The 25,213-nt window shown below is 34.4% G+C and overlaps 1 protein-coding gene across 5 annotated transcripts in view; it reads right to left on the reverse strand.

The window, feature by feature from the left end:
* The window catches only part of DMXL1 (Dmx like 1), a 137,898-nt gene that overhangs the window by 70,633 nt on the left and 42,052 nt on the right, over nt 1-25,213 (reverse strand). For all 5 annotated transcript variants that reach the window (XM_070569483.1, XM_070569482.1, XM_008516045.2 and 2 more), the window contains 14 exons: nt 23,935-24,103; nt 19,677-19,889; nt 17,331-17,584; nt 16,535-17,219; nt 16,327-16,448; nt 13,811-13,900; nt 13,628-13,730; nt 10,804-10,923; nt 10,291-10,512; nt 6,108-7,781; nt 4,748-4,855; nt 2,454-2,623; nt 1,835-1,932; nt 680-845 (listed from right to left, as the gene is read on the reverse strand). In XM_070569483.1, the coding sequence (XP_070425584.1) occupies nt 680-845; nt 1,835-1,932; nt 2,454-2,623; nt 4,748-4,855; nt 6,108-7,781; nt 10,291-10,512; nt 10,804-10,923; nt 13,628-13,730; nt 13,811-13,900; nt 16,327-16,448; nt 16,535-17,219; nt 17,331-17,584; nt 19,677-19,889; nt 23,935-24,103 (4,194 nt within the window). The remainder of the gene's footprint in view (nt 1-679; nt 846-1,834; nt 1,933-2,453; nt 2,624-4,747; nt 4,856-6,107; nt 7,782-10,290; nt 10,513-10,803; nt 10,924-13,627; nt 13,731-13,810; nt 13,901-16,326; nt 16,449-16,534; nt 17,220-17,330; nt 17,585-19,676; nt 19,890-23,934; nt 24,104-25,213) is intronic.

The following is a 25,213-nucleotide window of genomic DNA, read 5'->3' on the forward strand; positions in this document are numbered from 1 at the left end:
TGCTTGCTTTAGCATATCCACTCGACAACATTTATGCTAATACTTGCAAATCTACCCACTAGTACTAAATATATATTTGCAAAAAGAATTAGCCCAATGAGGAAATAATGAGTAATTCCTAATAGTATCAATTCAAATGACATACATTGTTCTATTCTTGAACTTTTACTCTTCCTCATCTACATCAGCAGCAGACTATAGTGTTTCCAAATTAAAAAGTTGTTCTGAATCACTCAATAAAACTGAGCAAAAGGTCAATTGAGATAGAAATGTTATGCTATCTTAAATGTTTATAATTTTTTAAGGTTTACTGAGAAATAATCAGTTAAAATTCGCTAAGGTTCATGAACTAAGGCATAGGCAAATACAGATTCAAATATGTTTCAACTGATAGGACAAACTTTTTTTTTAACCTGTTCATGAGCATTCTTAAGAGGCAGATCAATTACCTATCTCTTCTAATCAACACAACTGGGATAATCTTAACTCTGTATAAATACCATTCAAGCTAAATGACAAAATTTTAAGTCACTATTAAATATTACCAGTTACTTTAGGTATTTAGCCTTGTGTTATTTCCACTACATTTAAGTTGAAATTAAAACCAAAAACAATTAAGCCCTAGATAAAGAGCTTAAAAAGATGACAATACTGTTTTCAAAAATATTTCATTCATTACCTCAATTGCATCTCTGAGGCAACCAGCTAAAAGAAAAAATGCGGCAGAATGTTCAAATCTTTGTTTGCCTAACAAAGAAAAAGCATTCTTTAAAGCTGCTTTACGCCATCTCTCATCCTCAAAATTATGTCCAAAAAACTGTGTCATCTTGGTGTCTTTTTGCGATCTACAAAGGAAACAAAGGTGAAAATTTTGGAACACAATGTTTCTACATCAAAACCAATTTTATAAAGACTTAAAAGTTAAGACTCAAAAGAAACATTTGCCAGTTTGTAAATTACTATACATCTACTTCTGAGCAAAAAGAACATTTATGGTAACCATTTACTTTTGCATATAAATCTCAGAGATTATTGAAAAAATTTCTTTCAAACAACAAAGAGAAGTGCACTAGCAGCACTGTGAGAAATTATTTTTAAATTCACGCAAAATATATAATTTACATAAACTTCTGTGCTACTTTACCATTTAAACCTCATCTATCACCTGTATCCCTGCTGCCCACCTGATGCTGACTTTGGTGATCAAAATCTAAGGAATTTGTTCTGATTCAAAACAATCCTGAAAGATCTAATCTCTTACAAAACTGATCAGTGCCATATTTCCCCGCAAAGGTTGCTGTTCACATGGATTCACTTAGAACTGAAGCCAAAACAAATAGTGAACTACTTACGATAATCATGTTCACCAAGTGTTACTGAGGACAAGTGAAAGAGAAAAATTCTACGTGACCCTAGCTCAAGAATGGGGTCAGGGCCCACAGGAGAAGGGCAGTTTGGAAGAATAGCCTGGTCCATGAGGTCTTAATAAGGCAGAGGGTAGATGTCTGTTCCAGATTCCACCAGTTCATCTTCCCCACTCCAGATGCAAGTTTCTGGTTTAGTTTTTTGTTCTACAGGAGCATCAAGAGAAGTTCTTAAAATAAGCAAAAAAAATGCTTTTCTGGACTGATAAATCTGAAAATAAACTGAAGTGATCTTATCAACATTCTTCTGCTCTAGAAAACACCTCGGCTTTTTCCCTATGAAATTGCTCCTTAAATACGAAAATAACTAAGAATCTACATGAATCACACTAACAAGCACAATAAATCTTTACTCCATACATTTATTCCTCATAAAAAAATTTTCATTTTGAAGCAGTTTTCTCACCTACCTATATAATCCCCAAATCACAGCTTTCTTTTTCATGGCAAGGTAAAAAATGGCAGCATCTAAAGGATCATTCTTTCTATAAAAGGCTGCTTTGGCTACCTATAAGTAGAAAATATTAGACAAAATGTCACAGAAACAATTTTTAAGTGAACAAATAATTTCCCACATATACAAGACTGGTACACATTATCTATTTAAATGCTCGATAAATACAGAAAATATGTATATGAATGCATGCACGCATGTATATACATATACATATTTATTTTATAATTACAAAAGTAACTTATGGCAGTAGCCTCCAAGGACACAGACAGGTAGAAATGAGACTATGCTTTTCATTACAAGCTTTTTTGTACTATTTTATTTTTCTAAACATGTATATATATATTATTTTGTAAAAACCAGACATATACTACTAAACAAATGTGTCAACTAGCAATTTAAGAATTAGAATATAGATTTAAAAAAATTTTATCAACATGATAGTTTGAAATATAAAGACTAAAAGCATTTTACTGTTTCAAAAAAAAAGCAGGAGCGAAAACATGGAATGTCATTTAAAGAAACATCTAAAATATATTAATTAATTAATTTTTGTATCAAAATAAAACACTTACCTTTTCTATGCATTTACGTAAGATACGAGTATTCCTGACCCACCACCCTACACCCATAGCTCTTAGTTCAGACCAAGTGGGATTCTCTCTCTGCATTGCTGGCAACATGTTCAACAGTTCTTCTTCAGCTACTGAGTGAAATGCCCAGGCAAAATGACTAGTAGACAGGCCTGAAGAAATGTGAAAAATAATGGTTATAAGAAATATAAACATGACTATATAATGATTACCAGAAATGTGTGTTCCATATTTGCCATAAAAATGTCTAAACTTTATATGAGACTCACAGATTTACAATTAAGTGTTTAGGGTTAGAGGGAATATGGGTTACTTTTTTTCTTCCTTCTCCGAACAACTCTATCATTTCAATATTTTCTACAATGAGTATATATTTTCTATAATTAAAATATAATTTTTTTAAATATAAGAAAAAATGCCCATGGCAAATACCACTGTGTTGAGGATTTCTTTTCGCTAGGTATTATACATGATCTTTTCTTAGAAAACGAGAAACACAAAGCATTATTCTATACTGGTATGACTCTTCAAAGCTGATTCTCATCTTACTTTGGTCAACGTTTATTTTATGGATTTAATTTCACGGAATTAAAAAAGCATCAAGTAGACAGTATAGTTTGGTGAACAGAACTAAAAACTGCAAAGACCCTGGAATCTGAATGCATACATTAAATTCCAGCACCATCCCTAATCAACCACATAACTTTGGCCAGTTACTTAGTCTCTTGATTCCCCCTCATCTACAAAATGTGAATAATCATAGCACCTACCTTATAACATTGTTGTGAGGATTAAAAGAAATAATATAGTTAAAGCGTTTAGAATAGAATCTGGCGCATAACTATTATTATCTCATATCACTATACTAGTAAGATACTTTTTATATTTAGACAGCATCATTTACATCAACAATTCTCTCAACCTACTGGCCCATACATGTTATTGTTCAGCTTTTATTTTGTCTCCTCACAGTACTTTTTATTTAGTATTATTTAATGAAGTAAATGATTAATTATTAAGTTGTGGCTCTGACATATACGGACTCAAGTTTTTAAGCTAATATCCAGTGTCAAGCTATCCGAAATGCCCACTCTACCCAAGTCTTTGGAAATAACGACATAAAAATTAGGAAGATAAAACAGGGGCTGGCCCAGTCGTGCAGCGGTTAAGTGCGCACGGTCCCCTTCGATGGCCTGGAGTTCACTGGATCGGATCCCGGGTGTGGACATGGCACTGCTTGGTAAGCCATGCTGTGGCAGGTGTCCCACATATAAAGTAGAGGAAGAGGGGCATGGATGTTAGCTCAGGGCCAGTCTTCCTCAAAGAAAAAAGAGAAGAAGACAAAACAAAACAAAACAAAACACCTATGCTGTGACTGGATCGTTATTGTAAATTATTTTTAGATTCCTATTCTCTCTCTAACAAATTCAATAATTTTTCATAAATAATTAAAGAATTTGACTTGGAATTTTAAGCTTTACTTTTCCAAAGCTGAATGCAAAATGAGGGGAAGGAGGAAGCAGAAAGAGAAGCAGACAGAAAGGAAAAGAGACAGCAAGAACAAAGACCAATGAGCAGAAGCTAACCTGTAGAGTCCCAATAAGACTGTTTAAACCTCAAGATCCAATAATGCTGGAAGCCAGCTCTCTCTCTTGAACTTCCTGGGCATTGAGCAAATAAATATCCTGTTTTGTTTAAGTTACCTTAAACTTAAGTAAAGTATTTCTGTTACTTTGTGAGTCCTGATTCACAGGTTATGAGAGTATCTGAAATGTTATTAAACTAACACCTGAAACACACATTAATGTTAACAGTAGTTTTGGGGGTTGATGGATTTTTATTTTCTATGTTTTGTACTTTTTGTAAAATACTTAAAAATTGAATATGAATTATTTCTATAACAAAAATGTTATTCAAATTTGGAGGAAAAAACTGAATTCAGATAAATGTCAAAAAGGAGAAAAAAGAAAATCTAAAAAGGAAATTAAAGAGAATAAAACGATACTAATTGGCCTTTAATGTATGATACATTTGAAAATGTAACACAGAATATCCAATTGTCCAATATCCATTTCTTCATTAACTTTTTCCATCTACCAAAAAATTCCAATGTTTTAAGCAAATAAATAAATATTTTAAAAAATAAATGAAGGAAACTTAGTACATGTCAAATTTATGATCATTATCATAGCTGGGCAAAAACAAACTTAAACGTTCTCAAGCCTCTCCTCTTCTACTGGCCTTACTTCCTTTTAATAGATTACTACCAAAATCACCTTGGTGAAGGAGTTGAGCTCGATACGCTGGAAGGGAAGTTGTAAGAAAAGTATGAAGTCGAACAGCCAAAAGAAATTTTAACCCACATTCATCAAGAGTTTCTCCACCTATTAAAAAAAAAACAGTATTTACTTATTTTTATTTATAAAAAACCATTTCATTAGGAAAACATAAGTAAATGCTAACAAGTCTGGCAAGCAGCATACGACACAGCACCAAAGACAGGGACACAACATTCTGAAACTGACAAAAGTTAGTCTAATTATCATCTAATATTTTTCTATACAATTATACATTATAGAGAAAAGCAGTAGTATAGTTAAATAACTTGAAAAATAATAAAGAAGACAATGAATTGACTCAGAGTCTATGACATTTTTTATATTCTGACCTTCTCTGATCTGAATCTTAGTTAAATTAAAATGTGACTGAATTCTAAAACAGTTTAACCTTCTCTGTGGTGCACTTTACAATATTTTCCATACTGATTCAAGTCATACATCCATCCCAATAATAATAGTGCTGCTAACAGTGGAAGAAACAGTTATACGGTGGGAGGGCCTGATTTTTACTTTAAACAATTAAAAAATAAAATGCTAATAATAAATTCACACTAAAAACTAATATCTACTAGGAATACTTCTTAAAATGTCACAATTATGACCAACTTATTCTTTTCTTAAATTTTTAATTATTATTTTTTTCCCCTTAAGTTTACCCCATATTTTCCTTTCAAGCATAGTTCTAGAGATGCATCCTACTGACCTACATGTGGTACAGAAGGATAGACTTGTTAATTTCAGAACTTATTTGAGATTTGACGGGAATTCTACATTCAAATTTTTTAATAACTCAGGAAATTAAGAAGAAAAAATACTCTCTCTGGGTGAGGAAAATACCTAACTATATTATGTTTACTTTTGTTTTCTAGATAGGAATATACATTAATGCTAATTTTTTTAAAACTTCAATATTTTAAAAACCAAATTAATAGTGGATTATTACAACATGAGAAGAAAAAAAGCAGAAAGCACCTTTCATTTTCAAGTATCTAACTATTTAATAAGAATGTTAACTCGTTAAACTCAAAAGGATTCAGTTGGATCTTTAACATTCTTAAGCAATTAGGTAAAAATAACAGGCCATAATGAATCTTCGTGCATTTTCTCAGAGTACTATGACTTATGGGATAAATAGTATACATTCAAGTTAAAACTACTGTGAAGGCAGCAATGGTGATTTTAAAAACCTTCATGGGCATCATTTTTATAACAATTATTTAAGATTATTTTCTATGAAAATAGGTAAAAATATTATCATCAGTTTTTTCCTCTAATCCTATACCCAATTTAGTTTTACCTTGGCTTCTGTCTCTGCTTTCTCCAATATCAGTGCTGGTTGTTGCAATCGTATCTGCTAAGGCCATCAAAGACATCTGCTCCATCCGGCTGAGTCCTGGTAAACTAGAATGAAGTAAGTGGCCAGAAAGAACCTGAGCATGCTCAGGACCAAAGTAAGTCGGACTGTATTGTGAAAGGTCAATAACCCTGGGCTTTGTATTTTCTTCATCTGTCTCTAACATATGACTATCAGTCGTTAAAGCTGAGATCTGAAAAAGCTCATCATAACTTTCTTTTGAGTTATTTAAAGTACTCTGATTACTAGATTTCTCCAAAGATGAGTAACAGCTATCATCATCTGCTGCGAGTAAGGCATATAGAGGAAGCGGAGGGACAGAATCTATTTCTGTGTAATCTGTATTTTCACTCTTGTTGAATGCCTGGGGGTCTCTGGTTGTGCTTCCACTAGCACTGATAGTGAGAGACCTAAGGCGGCGTTCGTGATTGGATTCAGCTTCATTAAGAGCCACAACTTCCCCAGCAATGCACTTGACAAGATGTGACAAGATGGCCTTTGCTCTCCGAACTTTGCCAAGATCCATGAGTTCCAACAGCTGCAAGGGATGGTACTGAGGTAAAGTTGGAGAAAGAACATGAGCTGCTTCAAAAAGACCTGAATCTTCCATATCCACAGAAGAATCAAATGCAGTTTTCTTTCCACAGATTTTCTGTGCAAGACTAGTCATGGATCGAGTCAGAGCTTTCTTTGGAGGATGTAATCCAGAACTTGATGAGTTACTCTGTTTTATTAAACTTATTATAGATGGAGTGCTTCCACTGTACGAATCTGTTATAACAGGTTCTTGTTTAGCAGATGGCTGCCACTGGGAATATACATGCATTTCACAATCCATTCCTACCACCAGGATGCCATCCCGTACCCATGATAAAGAAACAGGAAAAGGTGGAGAACCTTCCACAGAAGAAACCAAGTCCACAGTTCGTAACAGTACAAATTTAGAAAGAGGCACAACTTTAGTACTCTCCCAGAGGGGAAATGCCAGGCTTTCCTTACCAGTCTGTTCTTGTACCTTGCCAGCCAGGGGTCCATACATAAAAAGTTTTGATCCAATTCCTACAGTCAGGATATGAGAACCATCTTCTCTAGACATCCAATCCAAGTGAACTAAATGTTTTGTGTTTGATGTGATACTCTCTTTACTGGATAAATATACCTCTTGTTTATTATAGGCCACTAAATTGCTATCAATACTAATGCCAGAGTCCAACACTGTATTTAATTCATCTAAATGAACTGTCTGTTCAAGGACCCAACATGAACCTCCTGTAGACTCACATTCAAAAATACTTACATGCATCACAAAGTCCTGAGAAGATCTACTATTAGGTGCAGGCTGCTTATATGCTACTGCTAAACGATTTGTGTGTGCACAGCTAACTTCTACAGGCCTACCAGGTACAGTTATACTACTATTGTTCTCAAGTCCATCTTCAATAAGTAATGGCCATTCTTCCCAAATGTATACAAGATCCATTTTTCCATTCTCTGATGTGGCAGATTCTCCACCTGTTACTCTGCATCTCCAGAATCTTACTTTCTCATCTGAGCATGAAGTTGCCAATAAATAAGGAGCACTGCATATGGGATATATGGAAGACGAACTCAGATGTCCTAAAATAAAAATAACCCATTGACAAAATGTCAAATTTGGTTAAATATTTCTGTTTTCACGTACTAACAGTTTTCTTCTTTTGTATGAACTACTGTTAACAACATGACAGTCTGTGTGTAGTTTAAGGGTCAACAAGATCAGTAAGAAACTTTCGATGACATCAAAAATGTATACAAAAAGCACAGTATTACCAAAACCTAGAGCTGAAAGAGAACTCTGAGATAATTTACTTCAATTCCTGTCAAGGTAAGGATCCTTGACCAAATGTGTTAAGTACCCTATGCCTAAATCAAACAGGTAGAACAAGGCAGAATTAGAAAACTTGAATTCTAGTCCTGGTTCTCAACCCAGCATTCTTTTCACAACTCTTTGCTAGTTTTATATATTATTATAAATCTCATTTTAACAAGATCAATACATTTAAAAAAATTTGTCAACATTTATTGGTTCCTTCTCTTTAATATTTTTCAATGCAATTTCGTGAATGGCCCACACTTACCTAAGTACTAAATGGGCCCACCATGATTGAGGTGTATTTGATATAAATGATGCTGAGAAGATTCCTAAGCGGGACCTAACATTTACTTGGACTTAATGTAATTATATACTGCTAATTTACTAAACCAGGGGTCAGTAAACTTTTTCTTAAAGGGCCATACAGTGCTAACTATTTTACGCTTGCTAGCCATAGGGTCTTTGTTGCAACTACTCAACTCTGCCATTGTAGAACAAAAGCAGCCATACACAAAAGTAAACAAATAGGTGCAGCTACGTTTCAATCAATCTTATTGACATAACAGGCTGATGGCCCACAGTTTGCCAACCCCTGTCCTACGCTTTTTTTTTTCTTTTTAAGATTGGCGCCTGAGCTAACAACTGTGGCCAATCTTCTTTTTTTTTTCTTAAAGATTGGCACCTGAGCTAACAACTGTGGCCAATCTTTTTCTTTCTTTCTTTTTTTTTTTTTTGGCTGCTTTATCTCCCCAAATCCCCCCCGGTACACAGTTGTATATTTTAGTTGCAGGTCCTTCTAGTTGTGGCATATAGGACGCCGCCTCAACATGGCCCGATGAGCGGTGCCACGTCTGCGCCCAGGATCCGAACCAGTGACACCCTGGGCCATGGCAGCGGAGTGCAGGAACTTAACCACTTGGCCACGGGGCCGGCCCCTGTCCTAAACTATTAAACATAAACCACTAATTATCACAGAAATGTTATATAAAATATCTATTGTATTTTTAAAAGCACACTTCAACAGAACTGTAGTAAAGTTTTTAAAAAACAAGTCCTCAAGGAATATAGCAGTATTGCAAAAGGACACAATTAGCATTGTCCGTTGGTTTCTCTGAGCTGAACAGAGCATAAAGAGCTTATCCTTCTCAACAGTCTTGATTAAAAGAAAAAATTCTTAAGATGAGGAAAAAAAGTTTTTACCATATGCTATTTTTGCCAAACAAACAAATTTTTTGTTTTTCCTTAGGACTTCTTTTGTTTTTACAAATTCAACTTGGGCCTAAATAAGAGGATTGCTTTTAGAAATATCTTCAGTTTCTCGTATATTTGCCATATTATTTTAACTGGAATTCAGTAGTGAAGATCATACTGTTCTAGCTAAGAATAACAGCTCTCAAAATTGTGTCACTGCAAAAGTCATTATTTTTCAAACTTTAATTTTCCTTGCATTGATGCCTCTTTTATTAAAATATACAAAGAAACAGAGTGTAAAAATTGTCAGAACACTGTTATCCCTATTCCCACTAATTTCACCAATTAGAAAAGATTAAGCACCTGATAACAACATGGCAATCTGAAAAGCATTCAAAGTTATCAGTCAAAAAAATGACAGAGAAGTAGAAAAGATCAAAAACTCACACTTTGACTATGAAAATAAAAGAATTAAATGATAAAAAGATGGATTTCATTTTGCTTTTCTTGATACCCAGAACAGTGGTTCTCGATCTTTTGTGGGCATTAAAATCACCTGGAAGTCTTGTTAAAAAAGACTGCTGGGTCCCACCCCAGAATTTGTAATTCAGTAAATCTAGAGTGCGGCCCAAGAACTTTTATTTCTAACAAGTTCCCAGATAATGCTGATGCTGCTGATCTGGGGACCACAGTTTGAGAACCAATGCCCTAGGATAAGAATAATAAATATATATCAGAAACTATACACTCAGAATCCTTCATAGCACACAGCTCCAGGTAGCCACTACCAGTATTATCAAAATTGGCAAATAAGATGCAATCTCGTTATTATCTCTGCCCTAAAAACTTTCACTTTGTCTTCACAAAAGGATAATGAAAATTTGTTTTAGACTAAACTGGCTGACAAATGCCATGGTAATCTGAAAACATAATGAGAAATTTAACTTTCCCATTTAGGGTACTTCCTTCCATTTTTGCTTCTGTGTGGATTTAAAAAGAGATAGTTGTACCTATTTTTAAACACCTACTAAACACTCACGGATTACAAAGTTTGATGAGTGTATTTTCACAAAATTTACAAACCTGCTGATGGTTTAACACTTATTATCTCAACTCCTTCTGGCAAGTGCAACTCTTGGCTATAAACCATTTCTGAAGACAGAGTCAACTTGCTGGTACTCTGGAGATTTGCTCTGCAAGCCTGATACTTCTGTGAAAAAGGAGACAGGATCTGCTCTGGAGAAGAAGAATAATGTTCTTCTTGCTGCCAAACTGCTTCAGATATTTTAGTATTTACTTTTTCATCTATAAAACATAAAAAAAGAATGAAAGACCAGGGGGAACCCTATAAACATTACAATTGCTACATTTTATAATCCAAAACTGCCTTGTAAAAGATAAAAAGCAAACATATCAATATGATTTTTTATAGCAAGAAAATCAGAGAACCATTTTGTTTTTAATTAAATGAATAAACTATAATTATTGTCACTCAATAAGACTAGCTTTGAAAATATGTACTGAACTGTCTAGCCATATATAATTTGTTAATTTAAGCCTACTTAAAGTTCAGGGGGAAAAAAAAACCAGACTCACCCAATGAGACAGGAATGGATTTTAAATGTAAATTCCACATCTGTAATAATGAACGGTTGTCTTGAGTACACTCTATTACAATTAGGTAGAATTTTTCAGAAAATCGATTAGATGAGCTGCCTGTTGGTATCAATGATATTTTTCACTATTAACATGGATAAACAAACAACTTATTAAATATATCAAGTTACAATAACTGAATTTTTAAAAAAATTCAAAATTCTTGTCTAAAGTTCCAAACATAAAGTGGCACTATAGAATGTAATCAACTTCTTTACCATGTGAATTTATATTAACTTAAAATCTTAACAATTAAATGTATGCTATGCTTAAACGTCATTTTTGAATTGACTTAAAAGATCATATATTAAAGTCATCACTATCACATTGTTCACATATAAAGTAGGAAACATCTGAACAGATAGGAACTATGGGATAGATACTTTAAGTGAACATATCATGAGGAAAATTGTGTTGCCAAACATATTTTCAAGTAAACAAGTTCCATAATAGAATGACCTGTTAATGATGTTTATCTAAGGACCAAAATGTAAGTATTTGTTATACCACATATTATTCAAGAAAATCGTTCTTAGTCAAACTGCAGAACTTAAACAGCACACAAGTTATTCAAAATAAACAAATGCACCTATGTAAAATATATCATAAAATCAGTGGTTCATTACTGCCTGAAAAAAAGTGAACTTTTCTTTTCTTTTTTGGTGAGGAAGATTGGCCCTGAGCTAACATCTGTTGCCATCTTCCTCTTTTTGCTTGACGAAGACTGTGCTGAGCTAACATCTGTGCCAATCTTCTTCTATTTTGTATATGCAATGTCACCACAGGATGGCTTGATGAGCAGTGTGTAGGTCTGCATCTGGGATCTGAACCTGCAAACCCTGAGCTGCCAAAGTGGAGTGCACAAACTTAACCACTACACCACTGGGCCAGTCCGTGAACTTCTTTTTAATGACAGACTTTAATCCAAGTTTTCTTAATTATAAGCTAGTCTTCATTATGTACAAAATTATGTAAAGAAAAATTATACTATAAAAACTAAGAATATATTTTAAAAATCAGACAGCAACTGTTACTAGACTGTAATAATTTATCTTTTCAAATTTGCATCAGAAAAAAGTTTTCAAAGGAATACTCTGGGAAAGAAAGATAACCATAAATATCTGAAATCATACTGTGTTAAGAGACTAAATGAAAATATAACTTTGGTAATGCATTCTGGATAAGTTAGGCATTTACATTACAAGAATGAAGAGGAAGGAAAGAATAAGGATTATAACAAAAGAGAAAAGAAGAGAAATCAATCTACTTCTGATAATTTTACTAACAAGAAATAAAGACCCAACAACGAAAATATCTTTAAAACATTTCTTCTCTTCTTGACATTAGAGTAAAATAAGATGAAAACATAACTCCTTGGGTATCTCCCCGGAAACCCTGATAATGAAGATAATAGTTTTTGAGTATAAGAATTCTCTGAATATTTTTTTAAAAACTTAAAAAAAGTTAAAAATTGAAGAATCATAGAAAAGAAAATGCTAGAATAGATGAAGATCATAGCAAAACTCAACCTTAAGCATAGGAGAGCAATTTCTTTAAAAAGTGATAGAGATGTGGATTAACAATATTAATATTCTTATCAATATTTTAATATAAAAAGAAAAAAGAGAATATTTTGTTGATATAAACGACCCCTTTATTCTGTACCTGACATCTTTATTCACCATTTTTTAGCATCTTTCCAATATTATATTCAGAGGTTACAAAAGCACTTTAAGTGTTTTTGTACAGTTCATGAATTCTCATGGAAAATGACAGAAGACTAAGTGAAAGCAGTGGCATAAAATTAGACAATCAACATAAAAGTGCAGAACTAGAAAGTGTACTTCTCAAAGGAGATAAAAAATAGAAAAAAAGTGGAACAAAGAAATAATGTAAGAGAGAAGTAAGGAAAATTAGGGCCAGCCCAGTGGCGCAGCACTTAAGTTCGCACATTCCGCTTCATTAGCCTGGGGTTTGCCAGTTTGGATCCCAGGTGTGGACCTACACACAGCTTGTCAGGCTGTGCTGTGGCAGGCATCCCACATATAAAAGAGTAGAGGAAGATGGGCATGGATGTTAGCTCAGGGCCAGTCTTCCTCAAAAAAAAAAAAAAGAAGTAAGAAAAATGATTTACAGTGAACACAGAATGTAGTTATTACTATTACCTGAGGCTTGGTAACTGACTTTTAAAGCAACAGGCACACACCGTAAGGTTGCTTTATAAGGAAAGTCATTTTTGAGTTTGGTTTGGCTTTGTCATTGAAACTGATGACCAAGAGATTTTAGCTTTATTTTGCTCTGCTTTCCCTTATGCAAAATAACAGTTAATATCAAGTGGAGGGGTTTAATAAAATTTTAAAACTGTTATAAAAGTATTAATAAAGACAATTAGTCTTTAAATTATAACTTGAAGTTTTAAGTTACTGCTTTAAGTTGTAGGTTTCTAAAGGGTCACGTGTCCATATTATCCAAATTATTAAGGCAGGACCCCATCTATAAAAAGAGCACTCACAGATTAATCATAAAAAATACTTCTACTATGTTTTTTAAAAAACATAGCTGACAAACTCCTTTAATTTTTTCATGTTGATTTCCTGGTTAAGAATAAAAAGATACTGACATTTTTGATAAATAATGTCACAAATCTACATAGAAACATGTTAACTTCAAAAAGATGATATGAAACATTATATCAATTTATCTTTATTAACTGCCTCACATTCTCTACACAGTATTTCTCATTACATAAAAAATTCTTTCTTACCTGCATCAAATAATACTCTGTCTTTTCCCAGATTTTTTTTCTCAAGGTTATTCAAAATGAAGTCTTCTTGAAAAACATGAAGCAGCTGGGTTTTTCTGCCTTGCTGAATGTAAATAAATACCAACATAAGTTGATATATATGCTATTTATCTAATGCTAAGTGGCCAAAAAAATAATACTTACAAGTTTGGTAATGGGATCTAATGCAATAATGCATCCTGGCCTGGCTGTTGACTGTTGACTTACGATGTTAAACACTTCACCAACATATTTCTGTTTTTAAAAAAAGGGATATCTCCTTTATTAAACAATTAAATTAAGAATAATTAGTAACAAATAATGTGAAATTTCAGACATAATAGATAAATAATAAATTCAAGTAGGGCTAAATTAGTTCACAAGTCCCTTTCATTATAAACATTCCAGGACTTTACACCTTACTAGGAATTACAGAGGAAGGAATAAGAGTTACAGCTCAGCTGGCACAGAGAAAAACAAAAGCAATGTTTGGTAACCGTTAGGGGGGAAAAGTATTTTATATCCATAAATGTGGAAGACTGACTTCAATCTCGTGGAAATGTTCTAAGTCTCAATGCCTTTTAAGCATTAATTTTGAGGTGAGCAGGATGGAGTTAACAAGTTGACATACTGTTCATATATGCTGATTTCTTAAGCCACTTGTGTCCTGACTGCTCTAGTGAAGGTCACATTGTTAAATTCAATCTTCATCATACTTGATCTATCAGGAGCATTTGAAGCTGGTGATCACTCCGTCCTTGAAATAATTTTCTTCACTTGGCTTCCATTATACACCACACTCACTCCACTTTTAACAATGGAATGCCCCAGGGTTCAATCCTTCTATCACTTCTACTTTCCAACTATATGCTCTCCCTCAGTGATTTCATCCCGCTCCACAACTTTACATTTATATTCTAACAACTACTTATTTTACATCTTCAGACTGGGCCTCCCTCTAAACTCCAGGGATTAGCCTATTGGGTCTCTTGGATGTCAAACAGGAATCTCAAAATTAACATGTCCAAAGGCAGGCTCTTGAATCCCCTTGCTCCTCAAAATCTGCTACTTACATATTCTTTTCATCTCAACTCAAAGCAATTCTATTATTCCTAGTGCTCAGACAGAGACCTTAGGAGTTACCCTCTTTTTCACACACAAACCCCATATCCAGTCCAATCCTGATTATTCCATATTCAAAACATATCTAGATTTAACCAATTCTTATTGTCTTTATCATTAACACTATCATTCTAAATCTCTTTGACTCTCTCCTGGACTACTGCAATAGCTTCCTAAATTCGTTTCTATGATTCTACTTCTGCTACTCATGTCTACTCTATACAGCAATCAAAGTGATCCTTTTAAAACCTAAATCAGATCATATCACTCTATCATTCTCTTCAATGGTGTCTACGTTATTCCAAGTAAAAGCCAAAGTTACCACAATGCTCTATGAGGCCTTATATGATCTCACCAGGCTAACTTTCTGACTTCATCCCTGACTACTCTCCATCTCACTTACTCTGCTCCAGCCACAATGGCCTCCTTGCTGTTCCTTTAGATACAAAACATGCTCTGGTTTCAGGATCTTTGCACTGTCTGTTCCTCTTCCTGGAATATTCTTCCTCTAAATATCCACATAGATAGCTCCTTCATCTCCTTCAGGTCTTCAATAAAATGGTATCTTTTCTGTGAGGCTTTTCCTAACCAGCACCTTACTTGGCACTCCCACTACTTTTGCAACACTATTTCTCTCCATAATATTTATTAATATATTTTACTTTTTTTTCTATATCCCTTCACTAGAATGTAAGCTCAGATTTTTGTCTGTCTTGTTCACATCTAAATTTCCAGCACTTAAAACAAGTGCTAAAAAATAGAAAGCCCTCAATAAATACACGTGTTTCTACCAAAACACTACATATGTGTTTCGAAAAGCCCTGCATTCTGCAAAACTACACATTAAAAATAACTTAGGGGAAAAAACTAGGATTGGAGTAGACCACTGACACTTATGTAATTTTGTAACCAGAGCATTAACAAAAAGATTAATTGCCGGCTGAGGAGATGGCTTGAATCTCCTAAACAGGAAGCTCAGTATAGCTAAAAGTTACCTCTGGGGATATTTAAAAACAACAAAACCGAAACAGTGGAAAAACGGGCTTGCTGGATGTGCTGAGACAATGCAGACAATGGTGGGTTGCTATTAGTTGGGAATATGAAGAAGTGCCACCTATCATAAGACAAAAAGCTTTGCAGTAGTGTTGAATGGACCCCGGCCTGTGTTGTAACCAAGCCGAGAGCTTTTTTCTTTCTTGGATAAGATTAAAACTCCACTCCTAATGTTACTCCAGCTCCCCCTGCCTGGAAAAAACTGCAAATGAACCAACATAACTTCCACATCATACTGCTAATAGTCCCCGTTTATCTTTGAGCAAAGAAGTATTACAAAAACACATATTGTAGGATACTAGACTCTACTTTTGGAATGAATGAAGGAAATGGTTTCTTTTTAAAGGAGCTTAGATTCACAGTAAGAGTACAATGCAAATGTGAAAAAAAACTAAAAAATATACTCATATTTATTACAAATTATATGTCACAATTCTAGAACACGCCCAAGAAGAATCAAGTATCTAAAAACATCATATACTTAGTTTTCAAAGCCATTTACTTACAGAAATTTCAGGATTAGAAAGCTCATACAGAAGTTTCTTGGCATCAATAACTGCTTCATATAGTCTCAGATATTGTCCATCACTTGCTACAAAGCATGCACTAGGAGAGTTGCAATATGCACCTAGAAAGTATTTACATTTAAAATTTAACCCTTATGCGAGAATGTCAAAAAATCTAAATTTCTTAAATAAAAATAAGAATGCTTACCTAGACAGTAACTGGGTATAAGAGTGGGCAGCCACGCCACATTGGAAAATGCAGAAACATGAAGAGAATTAATCCTGGCAAGCTCAGAAACACCTCCAGAAAAAGATAATGGCCCAACTGGATCAACCCTCCAAAGAATAAGCTCACTATAAACTGCATTGGGGTCCTGAAAAGCCACGTCAACGGTGCTTTTATTCTGTTGTGCCAAAGAACAGTCTTCAATATTTATAGCATCATAAGGCTGCTTTTGGTTATCAACATCTGGTGTCCTTAATGCGTTATGGTGTGACGTTGTCAGCAGTAATGGTAATACTGAGTGGCAAGCTAAATCATTAAGATGAAAGCGATGACCACAATATCTGGATTTGTGGGAAATACTGAGAACTGTAGAAAAAGCAGATTCCTCGGCAAAACTGACCAGCCACTGATTCAGAGAGCCATCAGCGTGCTTTGAAATCATCATAACATTAGGGGTAAAAATACTTAATTTTAAACTATTAGTTGATTTGCTGTGACCAGAAGAGATAAGCATTGATGTGGAACGCGTGAGGCTAGAAGGTTTTTGTTTCCCTTGCTGAATAGCCAAGTCAACATTCTTGGTACAGGCATACATCACTATGCTTTTACAGAGAGAGTTTGCATCACCTGTGGGGAAAGCTACAGGAATTCTGGAAACAAAGGACACCTAGAATTAAGAAAGTGAGCATTAGAATGTGTGAAATTATATAAGGAAGTATTCCAAAACAGTACCCACATTTAACAAGAAGTAGCTCTCCAGAGATCATAATAATAGTACCTGAACTTGACGAAACATACCAGGCTGGTATTCGTCCAGCCAATCCACATGCCAAACCAGCAAAGAACCATCCATGGGATGAATACTGAATAGCATGTCTGCATTTTTACTCCATTCAGACAGAAGTACTTCAATCTGATGATCAATGGCAGCTGATGGTAATGGTACAAAACTTGAGTTTGGTACCATTTTATCACCACCCAATTCCTTCTTTTCATGATTTATTTTCAGATCATCAACACCATCATCCGTTTCTATAAGCAAAAGTGTTCATGAACCAAGTAAATACAATCAAGCTATTACTATAAATTAAGAAACATAATACATTCAAGATGAAAAACATAATAGTATTCATATAAAAAAGAAAATTGGCTCCCCTTTAAAAATAACTTTGCTTCAGGAATATAAGGCCATTGGAGTTAACTCAGTAATCAGAAGGTCTTTAGGACTAAGTCAGTGGATTATTGGCAGAAGGACTAATATTGGACCATAAAAAGGCAAACTTGTTTCTAAATCCAAATGTACCACAATTAACTACTCAGAAGTAAGACAAACTACTTCTCTGGACCTTTCTTTAGCTCATGGTAAAATGAGAGAGGTGGAATTGAGGCTACAATTCAGGGCTGAATTTTTAAAATATATTATTCAAATATAATTTATACTTTCTTCATAATATCAGATTTATCAAAATCTGAGTCTGCCACACTAGCTATCCTCTAGGTGTGTGCACTTATAACTGATATAACATCTTAAATCATTCTAAAGGAATACATTTATAGTGTCCAATTTCCAGATTTCCTTCAACACAATAAGTATTTAAAAATAAACTTACAGGTAAATATGTATATTTTTACCTCTATTTTAGAAATCCTGTTCCCTACTCCTGGTTAGGAATAGAGAGCCTTTCTTAAAAGAGACTCTCAAAAAATTTTAGACTGTTTATAAGATTTAAAAAATTAGTGAAGACACACAAATCATTAAGAAAAAGAACAGAAAACTAGGCAAAGGGCATGAAGAGGCAAACCCCAGAAGGGCTAAAATAATTCTGTTCAATTTGCCTTAAGAAAATGCCAAGTAAAACAGGATGCCATTTTTGCCATCAACTGGCAAAAAGTAACATAATGAAAAGATCTGGTGTTGGCAAGGATGTGAAAAAAGGATATTTGAATATACTTAGAGGGAGTATAAACTGGTAAAACATTTCGTAGAGGGTAATTTGGCAGAAGTTATTGAAATTTAAAATGTTTACACTCTGGTAATTCCACATCTAGGAATCTACCTTATAGAAAAATTCACACACAGATGAAAAGATGTATCATTATACCATTATCAGTATAGTGAAAAACAATTTAAATGTCTATCAATAGAGGAAATGCTAAAGTTTTCTCTTGACATGGAATACTCAGGAGCAGTTAAAAATAATGAGATGGAAAAGTGCCCATTACTGAATTTAAAAAGCAAGCAGCATAACACTATTTTTGTTTAAAATGAACTCCAACAGTAGAACTTTTTTTTAAAACTGCTTGTATACATATGTTTGTATAAGCATAGAAAAGAATAAATCTGGAAGAACACTCATCAAACTTAATGATATGGAAATTTTATACCTGTCTGTACTGGTTTGATTTTTCTTCTAATGAGCATGTACAATCTTTAAATTAAAACAAAACAAAACTTTTAAAAAATAAAAACATTCATGAACCACAAACTGTAGCAGAGACGGCTAGCTGCCCACCAAAAAGTCATGCTTCCCAGTTCTTAGTATAGAATGGCTATCCAGTCAGGGACTACATGAGCCCTGTGACCAGTTCTTCCCAATGATACGAGAGTAGAAGTGATATGTGCCAATTCTGAGTCAAAGTCATCGAGAAACATCTATATCTTCTCCTTTCTCTCTCCCCAACTGACTGAGGCTGAATGTAGAGGAGTTTAATGCCCCAGTGCAATGCTTCTCAAACTTTAATGTACGCAGGAATCACCCCGGGATTTCATTAAACTGAAGATTGTTTAGCAGGTCTGGGAGGAGCCTGAGATTGTGCATTTCTAACAAGCTTCCACATAATGCCAACGCTGCTAGTCCACAGACAGTCCGTTAAGTCCCAAGGCCTTAGGGGCTGACAGAAGCATAAGTATGGAGAGTCCTGAGTCCCTATATCATCACGTGGAAGAAAGCCACCTGGAACAGGAATATCTACACTAGATTATCATTAAATGAGCTATCCAAATTTGTATTATGCCACTGCAATTTTGAAGTTTCCTTCTGACAGTACCTAGTGTTACTCTAATATAAAAATCTTTGCTATTTTAAACAAAACTTTACATTTTTTATCTTTCTTAAAGCTTTACCTTCATCAGATTTTACATCTGCCTGATTAGAGTCTTCTACACTGGCCTCAGAAGCTGGTTGTTCAAAACTTTTTCTAAGTTGCTGTAAAAAGACTTCCATGGACAAAGTAAAATGCAACTCTTTATTGTTCAGCCAGTGTACCACAAAAGGCCCACTCTTCTCTTCATTTTCACTTAGACTTAGAGACGTAATAGAAGGAAGAAGTGGAATGTCTATAAAGAACAATAAAAAACACAATTAAAATTTCTATCATTTTAGCATACAAAATATCCAGGTTTCATATATTTATTATTGACTGCTACACTTACCTTTAAACCTCTGCAATACATTTTATTTAACCTAGAAATAATACTCTCAACATAATGTTTGCCATGATTATTATTAATGATAACAGACTTAAATGGTAAATTTAACATACTTATTATAAAACAGATAAAATTATATATTCTGGGTCATATAGCATAATTTATTTATATACACATACATACATATGTTTTCTTTAATTCCAAAAAAATAACGTCACTAAGAAACACGTTTAGGGCTGGCCCCGTGGCCTAGTAGTTAAGTTTACACACTCTGCTTGGGCAACCCAGGGTTTCGCTGGTTTGGATCCTGGGCACGGACGTGGCATTGCTCATCAAGACACGCTGAGGTGGTGTCCCACATGCCACAACTAGAAGGACCCACAACTAAAAATATACAACTGTGTACTGGGAGGCTTTGGGGAGAAAAAGGAAAAATAAAATCTTATAAAAGAAACATGTTTATAATTTGTAGACATGTAAATAGGAAAGTCTTCTTAATTTATACACAAATATTGGCAAGAAATATATTTTAACCTAATCTACCACGAAAAATGCCATAAGCACGATGTCAAAGGAACTGGTGATATATTTCTCTCAATAGTAACAACTTTCTTTTTTATTTAATAGACTAACATATTAACTTTTTTTTTTAAAGATTGGCACCTCAGATGATAACTGTTGCCAAGCTTTTTTTTCTTCTTCTTCTTCTTCTTCTTCTTCTCCTCCCCAAAGTGCCCCCAGTACACAGTTGTATATTCTTGCTGTGAGTGCCTCTGGTTGTGCCATGTGGGATGCCACCTCAGCATGGCCTGATGAGTGGTGCCATGTCCACCCCTAGGATCCAAACCAGCAAAACCCTGGTCACCAAAGCAAACTGCGTGAACTTAACCACTCGGCCATGGGGCTGGCCCCCACATACTACCTTTTTAAATGACCTACTCATCTAATTCTAAGATGGATACTGCTTATTTATTAACATCAAGACTGAAATTGAAGTTCCCTTTTTATAGTCAAGAAAGGCATTCAAGACAAACCAACTCAGCTAAAAAAAACTGTCCTTTGATATTACTTTTGATATAATTGCTAAATTAAGTACACAAAAGTACAAATTCAGAGCAAATTGTGACAAATGATAATCCCTAATTAATAGAGGCGAAGAAAAATGTGTCTATCATATTAAATCAAATCTAAATCTAGCCCATGCTGGTGTCTGCTGAACAGTAAAGGCTGAAACGGATTCAAAGAATGTAAACAATTATCCCCAGAACAAATCTACTGGGTTTTTTTTTTTTTTTCCGTTTTTCTCCCCAAAGCCCCCTAGTACATAGTTGTATATTCTTCATTGTGGGTCCTTCTAGTTGTGGCATGTGGGATGCTGCCTCAGCGTGGTTTGATGAGCAGTGCCATGTCCGCGCCCAGGATTCGAACCGACGAAACACTGGGCTGCCTGCAGCGGAGCGCGCAAACTTAACCACTCGGCCACGGGGCCAGCCCCTCTACTGTTTTTTTTAAGGGAAAGATAAATAATTTGAATTAATTATTTGTTCAAACAATGTGTATATTGTTGGACACTAAGAAAAACCCAGTATTATAGTGGATGAACAGTAAAGGAAAGGACCTTTTCCCTGTCCCTTCTATTGGAGGCAAGTTCTAAGAGTTGACAGATATATCCAATCCAAGAGCTGTGTTTATAACTATATATTCATCAGTATAATTACTTGGTTAATATTTACCTATCCCCTGCCTGATTATATGCTTCACGAGATCAAGGATCACACTTGTTTTGATCACCACTGTGTCTCCAGTTCCTACTACTATCTCCAGTTCCTACGCTGCCACAGACTAAACACTCAATAAAAGCTCTGAGGAGGGGGCTGGCCCTGTGGCCGAGTGGTTAAGTTTGCACGCTCCGCTGCAGGCAGTTCAGTGTTTCGTTGGTTCAAATCCTGGGCACGGACATGGCACTGCTCATCAAACCACGCTGAGGCAGCATCCCACATGCCACAACGAGAAGGACCCACAACAAAGAATATACAACTATGTACTGGGGGGCTTTGGGGAGAAAAAGAAAAAAAAATAAAATCTTTAAAAAAAAATAATAACAGAGGACCAATGAGACATTAATTTCTCCAAAAAAAAAAAAAAAAAGCTCTGAGGAATCGCACTGCCAATTCCATTATTCCTAGGTGTAGTGCCAGGGATTAAGAGTGCCCCCAAGAATCCAAATGGGTAGGATTTCCTGATATTCAACTTACAATCAACTCAAAAGAAATCAACAATGCCACTAGTAGACAACAGGCCTGGCTGTTAAGTACACAAAAAGGAAAGACTAATGCTGGCTTTAAGCAGAAGCATTCTAGCTAAAAGGAAACGCACATTTCTTCTGTCTCTTGACCTCACTCAAAGAATTGGACTAAAGTTGTTTTTTATGAGAAATCTTCATGGAAAGGCTATAAGAACTAGAACTCATAGAACATGCTCTTCCAAGCTCCTCTCCTGTATCTATTTCTATTGATGGGCAAAAAAGCAAAGTCAAATCTGAAAGTTAGGCCTTGAGTAAGAAATAGAGCATTGAGAAAGGTCATTCCAACAGATCTAATTTAGGGAAATGAATTCTCCATAGGGTCTAATCTAGATGCTACTAATATTATTTTGATTTGCTCTACATGTATGGATTTTCCTTAGGGACCTATAAACTAAAGAAAAGATTTAGAGTTTTCCTTATTGGAAGGTAGTCAAGGAGATGAAACATTGGAATTTAAGATTTCTTTTTCTATAATCCCTTAGCCTTTTCTATTAAAGTAAGAATTCAAGCTTGCTTTATTCTCAAAATATTGTCCTCTACTCAGCAGAGACTTTCAAAATTATTCCACTGAACTTAGAGTTGTCTCTGGGTATTATAACCACTGTCAACATATGTCTTTTGATAAAGGTAATAGTTATTTCCCAAGTCAATAAAACTGTTTAATAAAACTAATTCAATATTCTCCCCTTTATATTTTCTTGGCTCATGGATTCTTTCAGAGTTGGGACTGTTGTTAACCAAACAAAATCTAAGAAAATCAGCAAATACTCTTCATTCCTACCACAAGTATCTCTACACTTTAACTTACTGGAACACTTCTCACTTTGACTCAAGTAACTAATAGACCATATTTATTGCTATGTTCCTTAAAGAATGTAATAGTGAAAATCCAATGTGCTATATGGAAATAAGTTATGCTTAATTTACGCTTAAGAATATCCCAAAATATACAAAAACTCATCACTAGTGGTTATCTTCTGGGGAGAAGGACTACGGAGGGACAGAGGTGAAAGGAGGCTCTTACTTTTCACTTTCTGTAAAGACGGCATTTATCATGTGCAAATATTGGTTTACATTTTTTTCCCAGTAATATTCTAAGTTTCCACCTTAAATGTTCCAACTGTGACCATTTGGTTTTTAAACTCACAGAAAATATTTACTAGAATGATACAGCTAGATATTCCAGATCTTTCAATCTGTCTAATAGTACATATTTGACTATAGAGATAAATTTCTTAATTCTTTCAGTTATAACTTCTACATATTTCTGCTCTTTTCCTGAAATGGCTCTAAAGAACAATTACTAAACACATTGGTTTTATTTTAACAACTATATAATAATTATAAAATACTACTCTGTGGTGTTAACCTCTACGTTAAGTATTAGATCAAATCTCAACTTCTGAATAAACTAATAAAGAATCTCAACTTATCAAGATCTTAAATCACAAACCAAATCACAGCCTTAAAAAGAAAACAAGGAAACAAAAACGTCTTTTTGTGTAACCAGGAGCTGGCTACAATGAAAAGTTAGCTAAAAAAGCCCCCTCCAATTTTTCACTTATTCAGAAACTAAAAGTCTAACTTATTTGTTATAAAATCAATTTACTCAATTCCAAAAACACTTTTTGAACAGTGATTTATTACCCGTGGCTGGGTTGATGCTGGCTGCAATATGAAAGTGGCAAAGTGCATTGGCATGTAGTGGAGTGTTCCTGTGGACATGATGAGGATCTTGCTGATGTGGCAGGTATCCGGTATGTGCTACAACCGCAAGTGATCTCCTCCGACCTCTACGAAAATGTCTCAGATTTACCTGTGTGAATAAAAACAAAACTAATGCCTATACTGTCATAAGCATATATATATATATATATATATATAGGTGACATAACGATTGGTAGACATTATATATATCCTATTTCTGATGAGTTTATACCTACAAACGTCTTTCAGTATTTTTGTACAGCAAATCTGAAACCTGAAGGATAAGCTTAGAACTTAAAACTGTCTGACTTTTCTTCTAACCATCACACAATACTCTGCAATTTTTATTTGGTTTATTTTCTAATTTGGTGAATGTAAAAAAAAAAGTTTACAATAATGGGTCTGTGGACAATGATGTCTCTAAGTACACTGTTCTCTTTGTATCCACAGTTAACTACTTATGGCCACAAGGCATTGAATAATATTACCATCATACATTAGGATGATATTTCATAATTTACAAAGCATTTTCAAAGAGATTCTATCATCTGACACATAAGACAGTGCAAATATTATTATTCTCATCTTTCATATGATAAAATAGTTTATACAGAACGCAAGGTCATCTAAAAGTTGAACAAGAAGTCTTCAGATTCCTAGTCAAGGACTTTTTTCACCTATTATTACACATAACCATTCTACTGGTTGTTGAGTCTCCCTGCAATATATGTTTAATTATATTCTGAGCCCTTAGAACACTGTCCAAAACTTGAAAAACAGTTGTCCGTAATCATACAAAGCATTCAAAGATAAATCATTTTTAGATGACTTCCTGTTTCCAATATTAAGAAAATAATAAGAATCTGTACTACCAGTCCACGTTCAATTACACTAAACATCAAAAATTGACTTTTACTTTCCACATTAATTAGTAAAATAAATACTCCAAGTTCTGGGGGGTTCTAAAGATAAAAGTAGAACAGAATCTGATAAACTACTCCAGTCATTCCGTAATTAGGGCAAAATACCCTAAACTCTAAAGAAAAAATAATTTTCCAGTCAAATCTTTGCATTCTCAGATTTTAATTTTAATTTACTTTATATTATTTTAGCTAAGTCAAGTTTAATCATCCTTTTGTTATCATCAGTTAACCTAAGATTAACTTCATAATTATAGGTAGTTTTATGCTCTAGGCAAAATCCTTACGAATAATTTTTG

This window comes from Equus przewalskii, chromosome 13 (assembly GCF_037783145.1).
Source record: "Equus przewalskii isolate Varuska chromosome 13, EquPr2, whole genome shotgun sequence".
NCBI classification, from domain to species: Eukaryota; Metazoa; Chordata; class Mammalia; order Perissodactyla; family Equidae; genus Equus; species Equus przewalskii.